General features: G+C 45.2%; 2 protein-coding genes across 2 annotated transcripts; both read right to left on the reverse strand.

Annotated features, from left to right (window-relative positions):
- Positions 1–1,195: 1,195 nt before the first annotated feature.
- LOC135673926 (uncharacterized) lies at positions 1,196–3,373 on the reverse strand. The gene is made up of 3 exons (XM_065183326.1): positions 2,109–3,373; positions 1,592–1,859; positions 1,196–1,549 (listed from the first exon to the last, which is right to left on the reverse strand). Exons 1-3 carry the CDS (start codon positions 3,371–3,373, stop codon positions 1,196–1,198), a joined length of 1,887 nt encoding a protein of 628 aa, XP_065039398.1.
- A 7,606-nt stretch (positions 3,374–10,979) lies between these two features.
- LOC135674097 (E3 ubiquitin-protein ligase SPL2-like) lies at positions 10,980–16,391 on the reverse strand. Its single transcript, XM_065183554.1, has 6 exons — positions 15,828–16,391; positions 13,784–13,885; positions 13,498–13,668; positions 13,263–13,384; positions 12,903–13,022; positions 10,980–11,433 (listed from the first exon to the last, which is right to left on the reverse strand). Exons 1-6 carry the CDS (start codon positions 16,188–16,190, stop codon positions 11,157–11,159), a joined length of 1,155 nt encoding a protein of 384 aa, XP_065039626.1. The 5' UTR covers positions 16,191–16,391; the 3' UTR covers positions 10,980–11,156.
- Positions 16,392–18,158: the final 1,767 nt, after the last annotated feature.

The following is an 18,158-nucleotide window of genomic DNA, read 5'->3' on the forward strand; positions in this document are numbered from 1 at the left end:
GCTCCTCGAGCACGTCGAGGCTGGCGCGAAGTCCCTGGTTCGAGGCTTCCTCGTCGTAGCTCCTTGTCCGAAGCGTGGCGACAGCCATTTCGGGTGGTAGGACGGCCTCGGTTCCGAACGTTAGGCTGTACGGGGATTCTCCGGTCGCCGTCTTGGGAGTGGTGCGCAGCGACCACAGCACACTGGGGAGCTCGTCCGTCCAGGTCGATCGGGCCGCAGACACTCTTTGTTTGAGGCCATCCAAGATGGATCGGTTGGTTACCTCGGCCAACCCGTTTGTCTGAGGGTGGGCCACCGAACTGAACCTCAGTTGAATGCCATGACCGGCGCAGAATTCCCGGAACCTTGTGCCGGCGAACTGAGGTCCGTTGTCAGTGATGATGGCCTTGGGCAACCCGAACCGAGTTACTAGGTTCTTCCACACGAATTTCTCTATTTTTTGTTCCGTGATCGTCGCAAGTGGCTCGGCCTCGACCCACTTTGTGAAGTAGTCTACTCCTACAATGATGTACTTCCGCTGTCCAGAAGCCGGCGGGAAGGGGCCGAGGAGGTCCAGCCCCCACTGCGCGAATGGCCATGCGCAGTCGATGGGGCTGAGCGGGACCGCGGGCTGTCGAGGTGCGCGGGTGTGTTGCTGGCACGACCGGCACCGCTATACGTAAGCTTTCGCGTCCCAGCACATGGTCGGCCAGTAGTAGCCTTGGCAGAGTATTTTGTGCGCCAAGGTTCGCCCGCCGATGTGCTCGCCGCAGACCCCCTCGTGGGTTTCGGCTAGGACCGTCCGGGCTTCGTCAGGCTCCAAGCATCGTAGGAGGGGATAAGTGAAGGACCGTTTGTAGAGGCGGCCACACTCCTCGGTGTACCACGCGTGCGTGCGACGCAGGCGCGAAGCCGCGCCTTCGTCGAGGGGAAGGGTTCCGTCCCTTTTGAAGCGTAGTAGCTCTTGCACCCACGTGATCGGCGCGCTGCTTGGGGTCGTCGTTGCTATTTCGATGATGCGGGCAGGGAGTTCCTCAATCTCCGTCCCTGCTTCAGGGGTTGGTCTCGACGCCAGCTTGGCCAGCGCGTCGGCTCGCTCGTTTTCTTCCCTCGGAACATTAGACAGCGTAAAGTAATGGAACTTGGCGGTTAGGTCCCTTACCCGGGCTAGGTATTTCGCCATGGTTGTGTCCCTAGCTTCGTACCCGCCGTTGAGCTACTCGGCCACTAGTTGCGAGTCGGTGTGGACGTGTATCGCGGCCACCTGCATCTCGAGGGCCAGCCTCAGTCCTGCTAAGAGCGCCTCGTACTCCGCCTCGTTGTTGGTAGCTTTAAACCCGAAGCGGAGGGAGCGCTCAAACGAGCGTCCGTCGGGGGCGAGGAGTACCAGCCCTGCGCCGACACCCTTTGAGTTGGCCGAGCCGTCGACGTGTAGGGTCCAAGCCTCGGGAGCCTGCTCGAGATTTATATCTTCCATTCGAGTCAGCTCCGCGATGAAGTCGGCTACCGCTTGGGCCTTAATGGCGGTCCTGGGCAGGTATCTTATGTCGTGTTCGCCGAGCTCCACCGCCTATTTGAGGAGCCATCCTGCCACATCAAATTTTGTTAAGACCTGCCGGAGAGGTTGGTCGGTGACGACTTCCACCGGGTGTGCCTGGAAGTAGGGGCACAACTTCCGAACCGAGAGCACCAGGGCAAGCGCGAGTTTCTCTATCGGCGAGTAACGTTCCTCAGGTCCACTCAGGACGTGGCTGACGTAGTAGATCGGGAGCTGTTGGTCGGAGCTTTCCTTGACCAGGACAGAACTGACTGTATGCGGGGAGGCCGCCAAGTAGAGGCCCAGCCTCTCGCCGGGGGAGACGGAGGCGAGCCGGGGAAGGCTGGCCAGGTGCTACTTCATCTGTTTGAAAGCCTCCTCGCATTCCGATGTCCACTGGAAGTTCTTCGGGCTTTTAAGCGCCTTGAAGAATGAGAGGCAACGATCACCCGATCGGGCGAGAAAGCGAGACAGAGCGACCAGTCGGCCGTTAAGTCGCTGCAGGTCTTTAACCGTCCGGGGGGACTGCATATTGATTATTGACTGAACCTTCTCCGGGTTGGCATCGATTCCTCTCTGGTGTATAACAAACCTGAGGAACTTCCAGGAGGTGACGCCGAAAGCGCACTTTGTGGGGTTGAGCCGCATGCCGAACTTGCGCAGCGTGGCGAAGGCCTCGGCCAGGTCTGCAAGGTGCGTTCCGGCCTCTCGGCTTTTCACAATCATGTCGTCCACATAGACTTTCATGTTCCTCCCGATCTGATGGGCGAACATCTTGTTTACTGTGCTCTGGTATGTGGCTCCAGCATTCTTTAGCCCGAACGACATGACCTTGTAGAAGTACACCCCTTGACCGGTGAGGAAGGCCGTGTGCTCTCTGTCTTCGGGCGCCATCCTGATCTGGTTATACCCTGAGTAGGCGTCCATAAAAGAGAGTCGCGCGTGGCCGGCCGTCGCATCGACCAGCTGGTCGATCTTTGGGAGGGGGTAGCAGTCTTTAGGGCATGCAGTGTTGAGGCTGGTATAATCAACGCACATCCTCCAGCTTCCATTGTGTTTTTTCACGAGGACTACATTGGACAACCATCGAGGATATTTGGCTTCTTCTATGAAGCCCGCGGCTAAGAGCCTGTCCACCTCCTCTTGTATTGCACGTTGTCGGTCAGGGGCCTGGCACCGAGGCTTTTGTTTCACTGGGCGAGCGTCAGGCAGGATGTTGAGGTGATGCTCCGCGACCTCTGGATCGACACCCGTCATGTCTGACGGGGACCAGGCGAAGACGTCGGCATTTTCCCATAGGAGACCGATGAGCTGCTCCCGTTCCCGCTCGGGTAGCTCAGATCCGACCTTGACTGTCTGGTCCGGGCGAGCTTCTCGCAGAGGAATGTCAACAGTGGATCCCCTCGGCTCGGGGTGGGGAGTCAGTTTTTTTGTTTCCCGTGGGTCTTCCTGGGACGCCTCGGTCCTGGCTCTCTTGTCCAATGTAACGGAGGTGAGGTAGCACCGTCTAGACTCTCGGGGGCTTCCTGTGAGTTCCCCAACTCCCGCACGGGTTGGGAACTTGATGGTCTGGTAGTAGGTCGAGACGACGGCTCTGACCTTATTGAGGGTCGGCCGACCAAGTATGGCATTGTAAGCAGTGGGGAGGTCGACCACCAGGAAAGTGGTCATCACCGTCTTCGACCTTGGTGGGGTCCCTAGGGTCAAGGGCAAAGTAATAGCCCCCAGGGGCGATATTGAATCTCCCGTGAAACCGGTGAGTGCCGAGCACATCGGGCTTAGATTTTCCCTGGCCAGGCCCAGCTTCTGGAAGGCATCGAAGTAGAGTATGTCGGCCGAGCTCCCCGTGTCGACCATGATCCTCCTTATCACCAAGGCCGATATCACTGGCCGATATCACCAAGGCGTCATCGTGGTCAGGTCGCTCGGTAGCTCCGGTGGGAAGGTAGCTCCGGTGGGAAGGTGATCTCGGGAACCGCAGCCGGGGGCCGCTCTACGAGCGACCAGAAGAACCTGGAGGGGCGCAGGCCAGTCATGAAGGCCTGCATCAAGAGAGAGGGGTGAGCATCCGACAATCCACATATTTGCGTCGTAAATCGGTTCACAAAATGGGAGAGGGGCTCATCCTCCTTCTGGTTGAGCCCCAGGAGCAACGCCATGGACGGCTTTGGTCGAGCGTATGCCAGGAAGTTAAGCTCAAAATCCTTGGCAAGCTGATCGAAGGAGGCGATGGTCCCCGGCTTCAGGCCGTTGTACCACGTGCGGGCCGGTCCCTGCAGAGTCGTTGGGAATGCCCTGCACATCAGGGCGTCTGAAGTCCCGAACAGCGCCATCTGGGCGCGAAAAGCGGCTACGTGGTCCGCTGGGTCGGTGGTGCCGTCATACGCGTCCAGCGAGGGGAGGCGGAAGTGCAGCGGGATCGCCTGATCTTGTATCTCGGGGGTGAACGGAGATGCTTGGTGCCCGTCCGTCCCGAGCTCTCCCCTTGACTTGCGAACCTCTTGTTGTACCTCGTCAAGCCTTTGACTGACGAGGCGCAGTTGAGTCCGTAGGGCATTTGTCGAATCGGCGGTCGGAGCCTCGGGCTCGGGACGGCTCGCCGTTTCTTCTGCTTCTCGGCTCCCGGGCCGAGCTGCGGGGTTTTGAAGTGAGATGGGGGGCTCAGGAAGTGGTGCGCGAGTCTGGACAGGGGTCTCCCGTTGTGGTGAGAGCCGGGTCGCGTGCGGAGGGGTCCGCTGGGAGACGATCAGGATGATGGTCTGGACCATGCTTGTCAGGGTCCGGACTTGGTGGGCGAGGTCATGAAAGGCCTCGGGTGACACTTGCGACGGGCCGACGGGTGCACCGCCGGGGGGCGACAAGCCTGGGTCATTGAACAGTCGCCAGTAGCGTTCTGATACCGCCGCGGGGCGTTCGTCGTGGGTTTCATCATGTGGGGGATGCTCCCCCAAGGCGGGGAGCTCAGCAGCTGAGGATCCGTCGAGGTGGATTCGCTGATCGCTTGACATTTGGAAGGCCCTCCTTTTAGCGCCAATCTGTTACGGATTCGTAACTTTTTTAGCCGTGACCTCGGGGTCGACGCGGTTGGTTCTGGGCTCCGAATGGCTGGGATCAGACGTGGCTTCCCTTAGGGTGTTGTGGTGGCTGACATAGGGGACCTGGCTGGAAAGTTCTGCGGCGCCAAGTGGATTCAGCAGCGATCGAGTACCTGCACACAGGTTGTAATATCCCATTAGTCCCACATCGGAAGTGGGGAATGTGTATGATTAGCTTATAAGGGCCTGATGAGTGTACTACGTAACCTCCCGCTTAAGCATTTTGGTCCGCCGTTGAGGACCAAAATGGAGTTATTGGCCAGTTAGCTCATCAGACCCGGGTCGTGACATTTGGTATCAGAGCCGACCTAGCATTAGGGCAGGGTGAAAGGGCTACCCGTGGATGGAGTCAGAGAACTCATCACGGCGTGGAGCCATCACTGAGTCGTGGATGGAGTCAGAGAACTCATCACGGCGTGGAGCCATCACTGAGTTAAACCTCACATGCACTATGCTAGGGTTCGATTTGGGATATGTCAGGCCTTGACGAGGACGTCAAGCTAATTGGGTTGGGGATAATGTAATATCCCATTAGTCCCACATCGGAAGTGGGGAATGTGTATGATTAGCTTATAAGGGCCTGATGAGTGTACTACGTAACCTCTCGCTTAAGCATTTAGCTCATCAGACCCGGGTCATGACATTTGGTATCAGAGCCGACCTAGCATTAGGGCAGGGTGAGAGGGCTGCAGTAGGAAAGGGCTACTCGTGGATGGAGTCAGAGAACTCATCACGGCGTGGAGCCACCACTGAGTTAAACCTCACATGCACTGCAGTAGGAAAGGGCTACTCGTGGATGGAGTCAGAGAACTCATCACGGCGTGGAGCCACCACTGAGTTAAACCTCACATGCACTATGCTAGGGTTCGATTTGGGATATGTCAGGCCTTGACGAGGACGTCAAGCTAATTGGGTTGGGGATAATGTAATATCCCATTAGTCCCACATCGGAAGTGGGGAATGTGTATGATTAGCTTATAAGGGCCTGATGAGTGTACTACGTAACCTCCCGCTTAAGCATTTTGGTCCGCCGTTGAGGACCAAAATGAAGTTATTGGGCAGTTAACTCATCAGACCCGTGTCGTGACATTATACCACCTTTGTCACGCCCCTCAAAATAACCATGATTTTTAAAATTTTCATCACAGACCAATCCAGGATCCAAACTAACATTTGAGGACACTGAAAAACATTCTATCAAATTCACATATATAAAACCTATGTAGTTTATAATCATATATCAGATCACTCGATAATTCACATTTATGGCAACCCAAGCCAACTTGACAAACATGAACAACACTTATAAATCCACAAGCTAAATAAATTATACAATCAGAACTCCAACTATTCACCACAAGTTCATATCATCATAAATTAGGCTTAACATTTCGAAATTCCAAATAAGAGAGATCTTCTCACACTTTTACACAGTATATCCATTTCGATTCATCAATAACATTTCATTACATACAAAATATGCTTATACAACAATAACATAACAACCAACAAGACTTGCCCATAATTCTGAATAGCTATCCACTGCCTTAGCCCAAATCAAACATCTCGAAGAGTGACATGCTGACCTGAAAGATTTATATAACAACGGAGTGAGCCAAAAACGGCTCAGCAAGTGACAAAACATATTCAGAACAAAAGGAACGGTTTCAAACGAGTAAGGTATCATAATGTAAGGTAGAATACAAGAATTCTCAAGGATACCATCTCATTAGATACAAAATCATATGTATCATGTCATTCAAGACATATTTGATTCATAACAAATGGAGCATATCAATGGCAGATAGGACATTTCAGAACATATCAGTTCATAGCAAATGGAGCACAGAGTAATTGGAGCATATCAATGGCAGATAGAACATTTCAGAACATATCAGTTCATAGCAAATGGAGCATAGAATAATTGGAGCATATTAATAGCGTACGAGATGTTCCGGAGCATATCAATGGCAAATGGTACATTTCGAAGCATATCAATACAAATGGAACATATCGGAGCTTATCAATGGCATATAAAATGTTCCGAAGCATATCAACGGCATATGGAACATTTCGAAGCAAAAATCATCAGTGAATGAAGCATTTCAGAGCATATCAAAAACAAATACCGTACAGAAGCTCAAACATCGTCCTTGACGTTGCAATCATATCATTCTTATCCAGAGCATGAATAGAAACAACTCACCAAAACTCTGGATGTCATATCAAACATATAGAAGGTGTAGTGGGATCTCAGTCAGAATGTGATTCATCCATTTCTGAATGACCACCTGACAAAAGTCTCCCACGTTTGGGAGCTCCATCCACCCACGTCTAGGTGAAGTCAGAGGGGGCCGGCAGAGCATCGCAGGCTCTAAGCACATACCCTTTACCATTTCTGGCAAAGGTCCAGAATATCCCACAGAGCGGGACCCCACAGAGCGGGTAATAAGCGCATACCCTTTACCATTTCTGGCAAAGGTCCAGACAATCCCACACACCAGAGTACAAGAGGACAGTTTTAACAATAAGTAGCATATATCGGAAGCACATGCGGAACAACAAAACGTACATGTGCCTTTTCAAAACAATATGATGCAAGGAACAAATCTCTCACAAATGTATTCAGATTTGGAATGAAATAAAAGTAAGAGTATACACGGATTCCAAACAATCATATATAACTCAATTCAAATAAGAAGGTTAGATGAATTCGATATCCAAAGGAATGAAACTAGAATAGGCACACATCGAAAGCAAATGCGGAACAATGAGTTATACATGTGCCTATAAGAGTCAATACGATATAGCTTAAACGTTACACAATAGTTTTCAAGAATGCAAATAATTTTAAGGACAAGAGCATACAAGAATTCAAAGCAGTATTATAAAGCTCAATTGAATAAGAAAGCTAAAGGATATCAATTTCCAAAGGAATGAAACCAGAATATTAGAAATCGACCAAAGCTCGATTTCTGGCAGAATACAAGAGGCACATTGAACAAATGATTCAAACTATCAATCGTGCTCCAATTTACTCAGAAATATATGATTGGATTATACTTTCAGATAAGACAGGCTTCATATGAATTGAACTGTCCAATAGAGAGAGTTACAAATAATTTGGTAAACAAGGGTCGTAGAACAAAATATCTGTTTGGCAGAATTCATAATGTCAGACAGGTGTTTGGATTCCAAATCTTTCAATTCATATATCAAAAGAAAGATCTACGAGTCTAGTTTCCAATGAAATAAGATTTGAATAAATCAACATTTGCAACAGGGACTTATAAGCAGTTCAGTATCAAAAGGTCAGAAATTACGATCCCTGTTTCGCAAAATCAGTAGGCTCATTTGAAATAGAAGTTTGGGCAGACACTCACTCTGAATTCTTAAAATAAGCTATCAAAACAAAGGTTTATGAGTCTATATTCTGATCAAATAAGTTTTGTCCAAATCAGAGGTCAATATATGAAGTTATAATCATAACAAGGATGAAAGGTCAGAATCTCAGAAGTTGCACAGATTCGGATCGATATGTCTAAACAAGAGATATATCAAATACAAGGCTAGAACAATTCAAGTTCCATATATTCAAATCAAATGTAGAGATCAAATTACAGTAAGGAAAGATCAGGATACTTGCAATAGGAAAGATTAGAACAATTACAGGAGGAACGAATCGGGAACTTGCAATAAGAAATATCAAAGCAATTATAGGAGAAACGATCAGGGAACTTGCCTTTCAAAGATTTCGATCCGAAGATCCAAAGAAGGTGCTAGCCTAAATCCTTCTACTTTTCCTCCGTGTCCTCTCTCTGTTTCGTTTTGTGCTCCCGTTTTCTTCCTTTCTTCGCAACTACACCACATGTCGAACATCGAGGCACAGTCACCTGCTCTCTCTTACTCTCATTCCTTATTTTTCTTTCCCAAACGCAGCTGCCACAGCCGCCGCCGCTACCGCTGCCACAATCGCAGCCCCTTCCACCGCACTACCTTCCTTCCTCCCTTCTCTCGTAGACAATAACTGCTGCATACGCAGTCGCGGCCGCAATCCCGTCCGCAGCCCCTTTTTCCCTCTTTCCTTTCTTTTCTTTCCCAGCTGCAACTATCGTAGTCGCAGTCGCAGTCGCAACCATGGCCGCAGCCACCACAACCGCAGCCTCTTCTTCCTCCGCTACTCTATTTCCTCTCCTTCTTCTCTTCCAACTGCAGCTGTCACTGCCGCAGCTGCCACTGCCGCAGCTGCCACCCCTTCTCCTCTTCCTCTCTTCTTCCTCTCCTCCCCTTTCTCTTCTTCTTCCTTTCCTTCTCTTCTTTCCCAACTGCACTGCTGTAGTCGCAGCCTCAGCCACGGCCGCAGCCTCTTCTTCCTCCCCTGCTCATCTTCCTCTCATTCCCTTCTTCCTTCCTCTTTTTCTTTCCCTGCCACAGCTGCAGCTGCCACAGCCGCAGCCGCAGCTGCAGCTGCCACAGCCGCAGCCGCAGCTGCTTCTTTTCCTTCTCCTCTTCCTTCTCCTTCCTTTCTTCTTCTTCTCTTCTTCCTCACCTTCTTTTCTTCCTCTCCTTCTCTTCCAGCTGCAGCTGCCACCGCCACAGCCGCAGCTCCTCCTTCCCCTTCTCTTCTTCTCCTCTTCTTCTTCCCTCCTCCTCCCCGGCGTCACACACACCCTCTCCTCTGTTTCCTCTGCAGGAAACAGAGGTATCACAACCTCTTCTCCTGCTTCCTCTTCTTCTTCTCTTCCTCTTCTCCTTCCTCTCCTCTTCGAACGCCCCACACCTCTCCTCTGTTTCCACCTGCAGGAAACAGAGGTGCTGCAGCCCTAGCTGCTGCCACCTCTCGCTCCTCTCCCTCTTCCCTCTCTTTTCCCTCTTCTTCTCCTTCTCTTCTTCTCCTCTTCCCTTTTCCTCCCCAACGCCACACACCTCCTCGCTGTAGCCTTGCTGCAGCTATCCTCCTCTCCTCTTCTTCTTCTTCTTCTTCTTCTTCTTCTCTTCTCCTCCCCAACGCCCCACACATACTCTCCTCTGTTTCCACCTGCGGGAAACAAAGGTGCAGCAGCCCTAGCTGCTGCTGCTGCCTCTCCCTCTCCTCTCCATCTTCCCTCTCTTCTTCTTCTTCTTCTTTTCTTCTCTTCTCCCTCTTCCTCCTCTCTTCTTTTCCCTCTTCTTCTTCTTTCTTCTCTCCTCACACCCCACCGCTCCGAAGAAACAGAGAGTGCGTGGGAGGCGGTGGGATAAAACCGAAATTTTCGGTTTTCTTTATTTTCTTTTCATTTTGCAACTTAGTAGTTTAGTCCTTGAAATTTTTATATTTACATATAGGTCCTCAAATTTACATATAGTTTCTTATTAATAATTTTCAAAAGTGAGGGATATTACACAGGTCGGGTCCGTTGCTCGGCTCGACCCCTCCGACGACCAAGTTAGTGATGGGGAAGAGGAGTTTTTTTTTAGTCCCCCCTTGCCCGTGGGGAGCCAGGGGGTATTTATAAATGGGTTTGATGTTACCTGATGTGCCATCCTGTCGGGGCAGGGTCGTACCTCTAACGGCGTCTGTCGTCATCATGGACGTTGCGTGGGAGGCCGAGCCGCCGCAGGGCATGGGGGTGTCAGTCAGCGCCTTCGCCTGCCTCGGCCGGCCCCGAGGGGTCAGCCAAGGAGGTTGTTCGGGTACGATGGGTGTGGGTGCGTGTCGTGTCATTGTTAATGCTCGTTCTAGGACAGTGTGCCGCCAAGGGTGTCCGACATGGGGGTGTATTACGTCAAATCCGGGGTGTTACGTCAAATCAATTTTTCTTACCCCTATCAACTATCATTGATGTGTGAAGGATTTTGGACATATTACCGTATGGAAGAACAATAACACACGTTCGAGAATCCGTGCTAGAAGAAAATTATCACATTGTGCCTTTTCTTTCCCATTATTAATTGTCTAGCCAAGAGCTCACACATATTATGCAACTCGTGGTAGTTCAGCAGCTTAGCTAGTCACAATTACTCCACAAAAAAATTAGCTAGCAAATAACTTATGCACACAAAATCACAAATAAAACCTATGTTTTGGGTGGACTGACGAATCGACATGATTAACGCACGGCACATGGTTCTTCCCAAGACAGCCAACTCAGCTACCCGACAAGTAAGTTTGCTATTATTAGCATCAACTGGCCTTGACATCTTGCAACAAAGCAATCCAAAAATTTTGGAAGGAATCAGTACTTGGAAATATTCATAAGTGTTTGTTCAAAATGGATTGAAATAGTTTCACGGTCTATCATAAATTTGTTTTGTAAGAGATCCGATGTGTGATAATTTGTATGTGTCCACATTAGTTCTGAACAAATTATATGCAACAAGAGCAAAAATAAACAGGAAACAATGTGTCCAATTTAGATGACCATATATTCCATATACAAACATCCAAGCGTGTGGAAGAAATACAAGTCACCGAATTCATAATGTCCTGTTTCACATTAACAAAAATATACTAGAAAAAGAAAAAAGAAAAAAAAAAAAGGGTGTTAATGGTCAGTCCATGCACCTCAAGAATCATATATTCGAATTGAGGATCGAACATCTTGCCGACACACAGGGCACTTTGGTGAGGAGTCACGCTCCACATGCAGTGCACAGCGAGAACAGCAAACAAGATGCCCACAAGGAATAAATGCAGATCTCCTTCGTGTTGATAAGCAGATGACACAAAGTTCTCCCTCGGGTGCATCCTCAGCTTCCATACTACTCTCAATCAGAGACTCATCATGTAAGTCCTGGATCTCTCTTCTTCTCGTTCTCCACTCCTTCCATTTCCGCCAGTTCCTGCATTATTATTAATAAACTGCTGAGATTTAATATTATTTATCACATGATAGATGGTAAAAGAATCATATCAACAAACATCAGTGATAACCAAAAACAGTTTCTAAATACTTAAATTGCAAACATACTATGTATGTGACACATGCACTGATAAAACCATATCATATAACTATAAAAACACATGCTTCAGAGACACCTGAATCATGTAACTACATAAACAAATACTTCACAACGTGAGTTACGCACCTATAACGCGAATTATCAGGGATCGATGTCATGGCCTGTACCATATAGAAGCACAGGAACATGCAATCTTTTGTCATAAATACAGTCACCTAGAGCATATGGATTTAACTCTACAAATGCATGAACTGCATTTAGGAGAATAAATGGGCATTGTACATGAACATAGCTCTAGCCTCTAAGATGCATACTTAAGAGCTTGTTCCCTTTCAGATCAAGAAAAATGGAAACAATATAACCAGGGAGAACTTAAATGTCAACTAGCACTACATCGCAGACCAATATCCTGATATCTCTATATATAGAGGACTATCAAGAATATAATTAAATAAGATAGCTAAAAAGGAAATGTACACAAAAAGACAACCCTATTAGGATTTGCAAATTATAGTCATATATATGTTGATACTTAATTGTCCATTAACATAGACCATAAAAATGTTGAACAAAAGTAGCAACTGAACCCGGGGATGATTTTAGTAACAACGAAAGCTGAATATTATATTGTATAAGTTGGTGAAAATATTCAAGCCACCACACCAGATATAATTTAGTTTACTGGAAGGACCATTGCTACATAAAATAGTGTAGCATATTCACTGTCATTGTTTGATTTACCATTTAGGTAAAGCTTGTGTGCCTAAATGAAGAAAAAGACAAAATATATATAGGTTATGATTTTGCATGATCCTACATGACATACTGATGTACACACATATATATATAGGCTAGGATTTAACATTAAAGGATCAATGTTATGGTAGCATTTAGGTTGTCGGCAGGCTGCCAAAAGATTCATTCAGTGATATAGGCTGATATGTCCATGATCTCCAGAATCTTGGATCTCTTATCCACTCTCTCCAACAACTAAGCAAGAGGATTTCCTCTCAAGACCCATAGCCCCCCTCCTAGAGTCAAGACCTATGATTCCCTATTCCCCTTTCCTAGACCTGATTAATGAGAAGACAGTCATTTAAGTTGAAGGACTGGTTTTGGTCCCTTTTAAGGTTAACCCGTTCAAACAAACCCTATGAAATATTGGACTGAGAAACACCAGACCCAGTTTCAAGAGCAGTTCTGCGCAGCACTTTTCACCCAATGAGTGAAATGGGTCAAAATCATAATCCATGCATGATAATACATAAATTTGCATTTATATTTTTATTGATATGTCTATGCATATGTATACATATGGTGCTATGCACCATTAAGTTGAATCACAATACCTGACCAAGGCGTAGCCTAATATACCAAAGGACAGTGTTCCAATTAAAATGCCACTCCATAACAGGATCCTGGTGTTGGAATTAAGCTCAGCCTCAAGTTCATCCTTCGTCATGTCAGACCTGCACAGCACACGAAGCCATAACATACCTCCCATATAATAAGGAAGCATTTATAAAAAATGCTAGTCCTTTATCTGTACAGTGTAGTGCATGAGAAATTTAACTTTTGACTTAAAAGGTTAAAAATTCTTCTGATAGTTGAATTTCACCATAGTGATATTTACTTCCAAAACTGACAAATTTTGCTACAAAGAAAAAGTAGCATACTGAAGACATTTGGTGCTCAAAATTAATGCTCACAAGAAAAAAGGAAGATTCTTGCACGATTTTATCTCTAAAGCTCCATCTCTTGGTCTACAAATGCCAATTGCAGTGATCTCCTTTCCAACAGGAAGGATCTTTTCTTCGTGCAACAATGCCACCTTTCAAAAACACAAAATTTGACAATGAACCCTAACAAGATGAGCATTGTTAAAGGTAAAGGGGAGAAGAAACCAATTCCAAGATATGCAGGTGGCAAAGAACAAGAACTTACAGGATATCCACTACCAAAGATGGCCTGGAAAAATGTGCATGGAGTAAGTTGAACAGGGTGCAGCTCATGATAAACTGTAGTAAGAGGTAGTGGATGGGCTGACCCATCCAAATTAACATGAATATAACCAGAATTAGACGATTTGGCACCATCAGCAAGAATAAATGGTACCTGCAAGTTTACTTAGATAATCTTCAACATTTATACTAATGGTTCCTCATTTACAATAATGTTTGATGTATATATTCCACAAGTAAAATTTGAGCCTATGGATAGCAGAATTTACCAACTCCAATGAACTTGACCTTCTCTCCTTCCAAGATCTCATAAGTAGTGCATTAAGATCAGAACTCCACCCGAACATTCCCCTCCATTCATTGTACAGACACTTCAACAACAAAAGATAAGATATAAGGTCACAGTGGATAGTAAAATTTCATTCAAGAATTAGCTACTTTGGCATCTAATTTAAATTTGGTAAACAATGTTCTAGACTGGAAGGCAACTTATATAGAATGTTACAACACAAGCAAAATACCATGTGGGAGAAAGACAAAAAAAAGCACTCAGGAATATGTTTTATAGTGAAGGTAGTAACTCATAACTCATGCCAAGCAAAGTATCGACCACATTCAATGTGGGACTAGTATGCAGTGTTACAATCTCCTCCACTTGAATTCTAGCATCCTTGTTTGGTTCACGTATCTCACACATAACTTTCCATGGATAAGCAACACCCTGAATACTAGACATTCTTGCCAGGTCCGGAAAATGTGACACATAAGTCCAGATGGATCAGCAAGAAGCATGCCAGTGATATATTCAAATTTAATGATGGGTCAAGTTATTATATTGGTGCAGAATGCTTCATTTAATAAATAAAAAGGAAAACCAGCAAAGCAAAACCTTTTAAAAGTTGGACAGCGAGTAGCAAAGATACACTGTTTTTACAAAATTAAATAAATAATAATTCCAGGATATTGACCAGATTCAAATGTGTTTGCATGAGTACCCAAAACATGGCATTTCACACAACTGGTCAAACAGGCATTTTATGCATTATGCATGTGAAGCAAGTATATCTAATCTTTGCATATGGCACACTACATGTCAATACTTAGAACTTATTCTTGTTGCTTCCTTATTTCATATGCTATCATAGCAATAATTAAACTTAATGTCATGCCTGCTAGCTAATTCTCCTTCAAGGAGTTTCACATGCTTACCAATTTAAACTGCTTCAAAATTGGCCTTGTTAAATGTACAACACGTCTTCAACATCAAGAAAAGTAGCACTTTCTCCAACAGTTCTTTTAAGACTTGGATGCAACAATTATGTACTTGTCATGCCCAGCTGTGCTCCTCCACTTTCATTCAGGTGTAGAACCATAAATATATCCCCTGGTACTAAACTAAGATCTAAAGATAATCCTTAAGTAACCTCATCCACAGAAACATATTTCTGGGAAGTGGGCACATGATGTAACCAAACTATTTTTTCCCTCAAGTAATCATACTCTTGGACCCAATTAAATGGTAAAGAAAAGAACCCAAGTCTTCAAAAAATAGACAGATTTTTCATCTAAGCAATGTTTCGCTACTCCCTTCAGAGTCATGGTGAGAGAGAAAAGGAGCGCTTGGTTATAAATCATGTCTCTTGATCCCTCTCATTTCCTGCTCTTTCACACTTAATAACTGTACTTAAACTGGACTATAGATCTCTCTGCCTTCTTCCTGTCTGTCTAGTCTCTTGGCTCCAATTATCCCAGTCCAGATACCACCCCAAAATGATGTATAATACAACTGCCTGAAGATTCAGAAGCTAGATAATACATCTAAGCTAGGCACACATTGCACTGAAATTTGCTCATATGAGATATATTTTAAAGTATAACTACGGTCAGTAGCCACCCCAATTTTGATATTCACTTGTTTTAAAGTATAACAGAACTCAGTAGCCAATCCAATTTAAATTTTCATTATTAAACAAAAGGTTCGCAATTTGCAAAACAGAAAGATTTATTTCACAAGGAGATCGATCGAAGTAATGGATTCTTTAATGTCCCTTACAGGTTTTCCTTTTCTTTTTCTTGTTGCATTTTGCTTCACTATTTGGTTATCTCCAGAAGAGAATTGCAAATAATTGGAAAATAAGTTCCAGTATTCCAATAATTTACCAGTAATGCCATAAGAATATTTCAGATATGCCAACCAAAGCTTGCTGCCTCACTGAAACAATTAGGGCACAGAAAAATCGCAACAATCCAAAGTACAAATCAGCTTAAATGTCAGGCATACAATTGATGACCTCCAAGTGAAGAAAAATTTACAGTTTGGGTGCTGAGGACGGCGACGGCCCTCTCGCCGGAGCCCCGGGGGGTAAGGACGTCGCGGAACTTGGAGAGCGGCCAAACGCCGAGAGCCTCGACGGTAGAGCTGGGCTGGACCAGGCCTCGGACGACGACAAGGACCCCATCCTCGTCGGAGGAATCATCGGATGAGAGGAGGGAGCGGAGGCCCGAGATGGGGACAGAGGTGGCGCGGCGGATGCGGACGAGGGCAGCAGAGGCGGCGAGGTACTTGACCCAGGAGACCGCGGCGAAGGCGGCGAGCGCGAGGCCGGCGATGGCACCGTCGTAGGCCAACACGAGGCGCCCGACGGCTGCCGCCATCTCGTGGTCGCGGAACGACATCCCGCAGCGGTGGCGTCAGACGGGGTTGGCGTTCGGTAATGTAGACGGTCGGCGTTGGGGGTGCTTTGAGCGCGGTCGCTCCCGGGCCGGGTTTTGCAGGATCATGGGGTGGCCGAGCTGACCCGAGACTGGTCCCGTGCCTATTCGCTGCAATTTTCTTATGTTTTACTTGAAGGATCCGATCCGATCCGATCCGTTTTAAGCGGATCGAATAGTTGGATACCGAAAGATATCGATCCACTAAGAGAATCCGCAGCAACAGGTAAAATTTTAGATTATCCGGTGTTGTCAAACTCCGATCCAATTAACAAAACAAAAAGGAATAATTTTTTTAGATTATCCGGAAATACATATTTGTTGATTAAGGAAACCCTTTATGGAGGTATATGGTTGAATTATTTTCGCAATCATAACGAGGAATTTGTTATAGAAACAAATATATCTATTTGGTGAGAAATCCCAAAAGTAGACCTATCTCTAAATAAAGCAATAAAAAAAATAAAAATAAAACTTTAACTATTAAAAAATTTAAAATAATATAAATATAAATATTAAAAATACTTCAATACTTTATTATTATTAAGGAAAAAATATAAGTCGAAAATTTGGGCAACCTTCATGTAGTAACCCCCAACAATTCCATGTAACTATTCTTATATATTAACTTCTTATTTAAGTTTGATGATTATGAAAGCCTCTATAAAAAGCTTCAAATATATTATCTTATCCTCATATTATTTAAACCTCGAAACCTCTATATCTTTTATTACTTTATTATTTATTTTGATTTTAATTTAAGGATTGTATAAGCTTCTATCGGACACACCTCGAACTTTTTGTATGATCCCATACTATGAACACAATCATTTTCCAACACTAAACTTATGGCATGATTAGAGTTGAACCAAGGTTAACTTCATAACTCGATACCTAGAACAATCAGAATCTATATTAATATAATAACACTAGAAGAAAGGTCTTGTAGGAGAATCACTCAAACTTCATGGGATCATAAAGAAATTCTAGATTGCTTTGCTAACACGAGGCTCGACATTTGGATTAGGATAAAAAAAATCTATTTTTTCTTATCCCAAGATTTTTAACATAGTTTCGATATTCAAGCGCCTCTTTAATAACCGAGTCTCACATCACTTGTGGTGAGCTCACCCTCCATTCTAATTGTAAAAAAGTATCCTTAAATTTAATGCAACAAGTTTCAAAGTGTTAAGTAAGAGTTATCGAGACCTTTGTATCATTCCTTTTTTTTCTCAAATAGGGCAACTCACTCAATTTGGCAGAGCAATCCTACTACCTCTCCTCCCATGCCACTCCTAGAGTTCGTGTTAGTGTGGTTGCAGACTCTTGGTTGTTTTATCTAAAGCAGGATGAGCGATGCAGTCTCCTCACTATTTTCTAGAAAGTGAAAGCTAGGCCATCATTGTTTGACTTCATGGTGTCGTTAAGTATCGACCTGCAACCAATTGTCTAAGAACAACTAAATGAAATGGTTCAATGCCTAGAGGATATGAGACGAACGATCAAATAAGGGAATGAAGCCAAGAAAGTTGACATCTACGTGAAGTCCCTTTTCACGTAGACTATCTAAAAGGATCTTGCTCCTAAAGATTTCCATGTATCCAAGCTAGTGGGCCTAATTTGAAAAGATGTTAACTTATTGAACAAAGGGACATGGTTTCGCCTATTATTAGTGGTTTTGATAGTTCAATATATATATATATATATATATATATATATATATATATAATAAACAAATAAAACTCAATACTACACATCCATTTATCTAAAATTATCCACAAGATGTCATACCTTTGTTGGCAGGGATACACATCTGCTCAACTCTCGACCTATCACTTGAATGAATTATTAGTATTCTTACTTATAAAACATGATCTACGATGAGTGATAACTTATTAAATATAAATTTTTATAGTTTTATTTAATTAAGCA

This window comes from Musa acuminata, chromosome BXJ1-5, assembly GCF_036884655.1.
Source record: "Musa acuminata AAA Group cultivar baxijiao chromosome BXJ1-5, Cavendish_Baxijiao_AAA, whole genome shotgun sequence".
Lineage (NCBI taxonomy): Eukaryota > Viridiplantae > Streptophyta > Magnoliopsida > Zingiberales > Musaceae > Musa > Musa acuminata.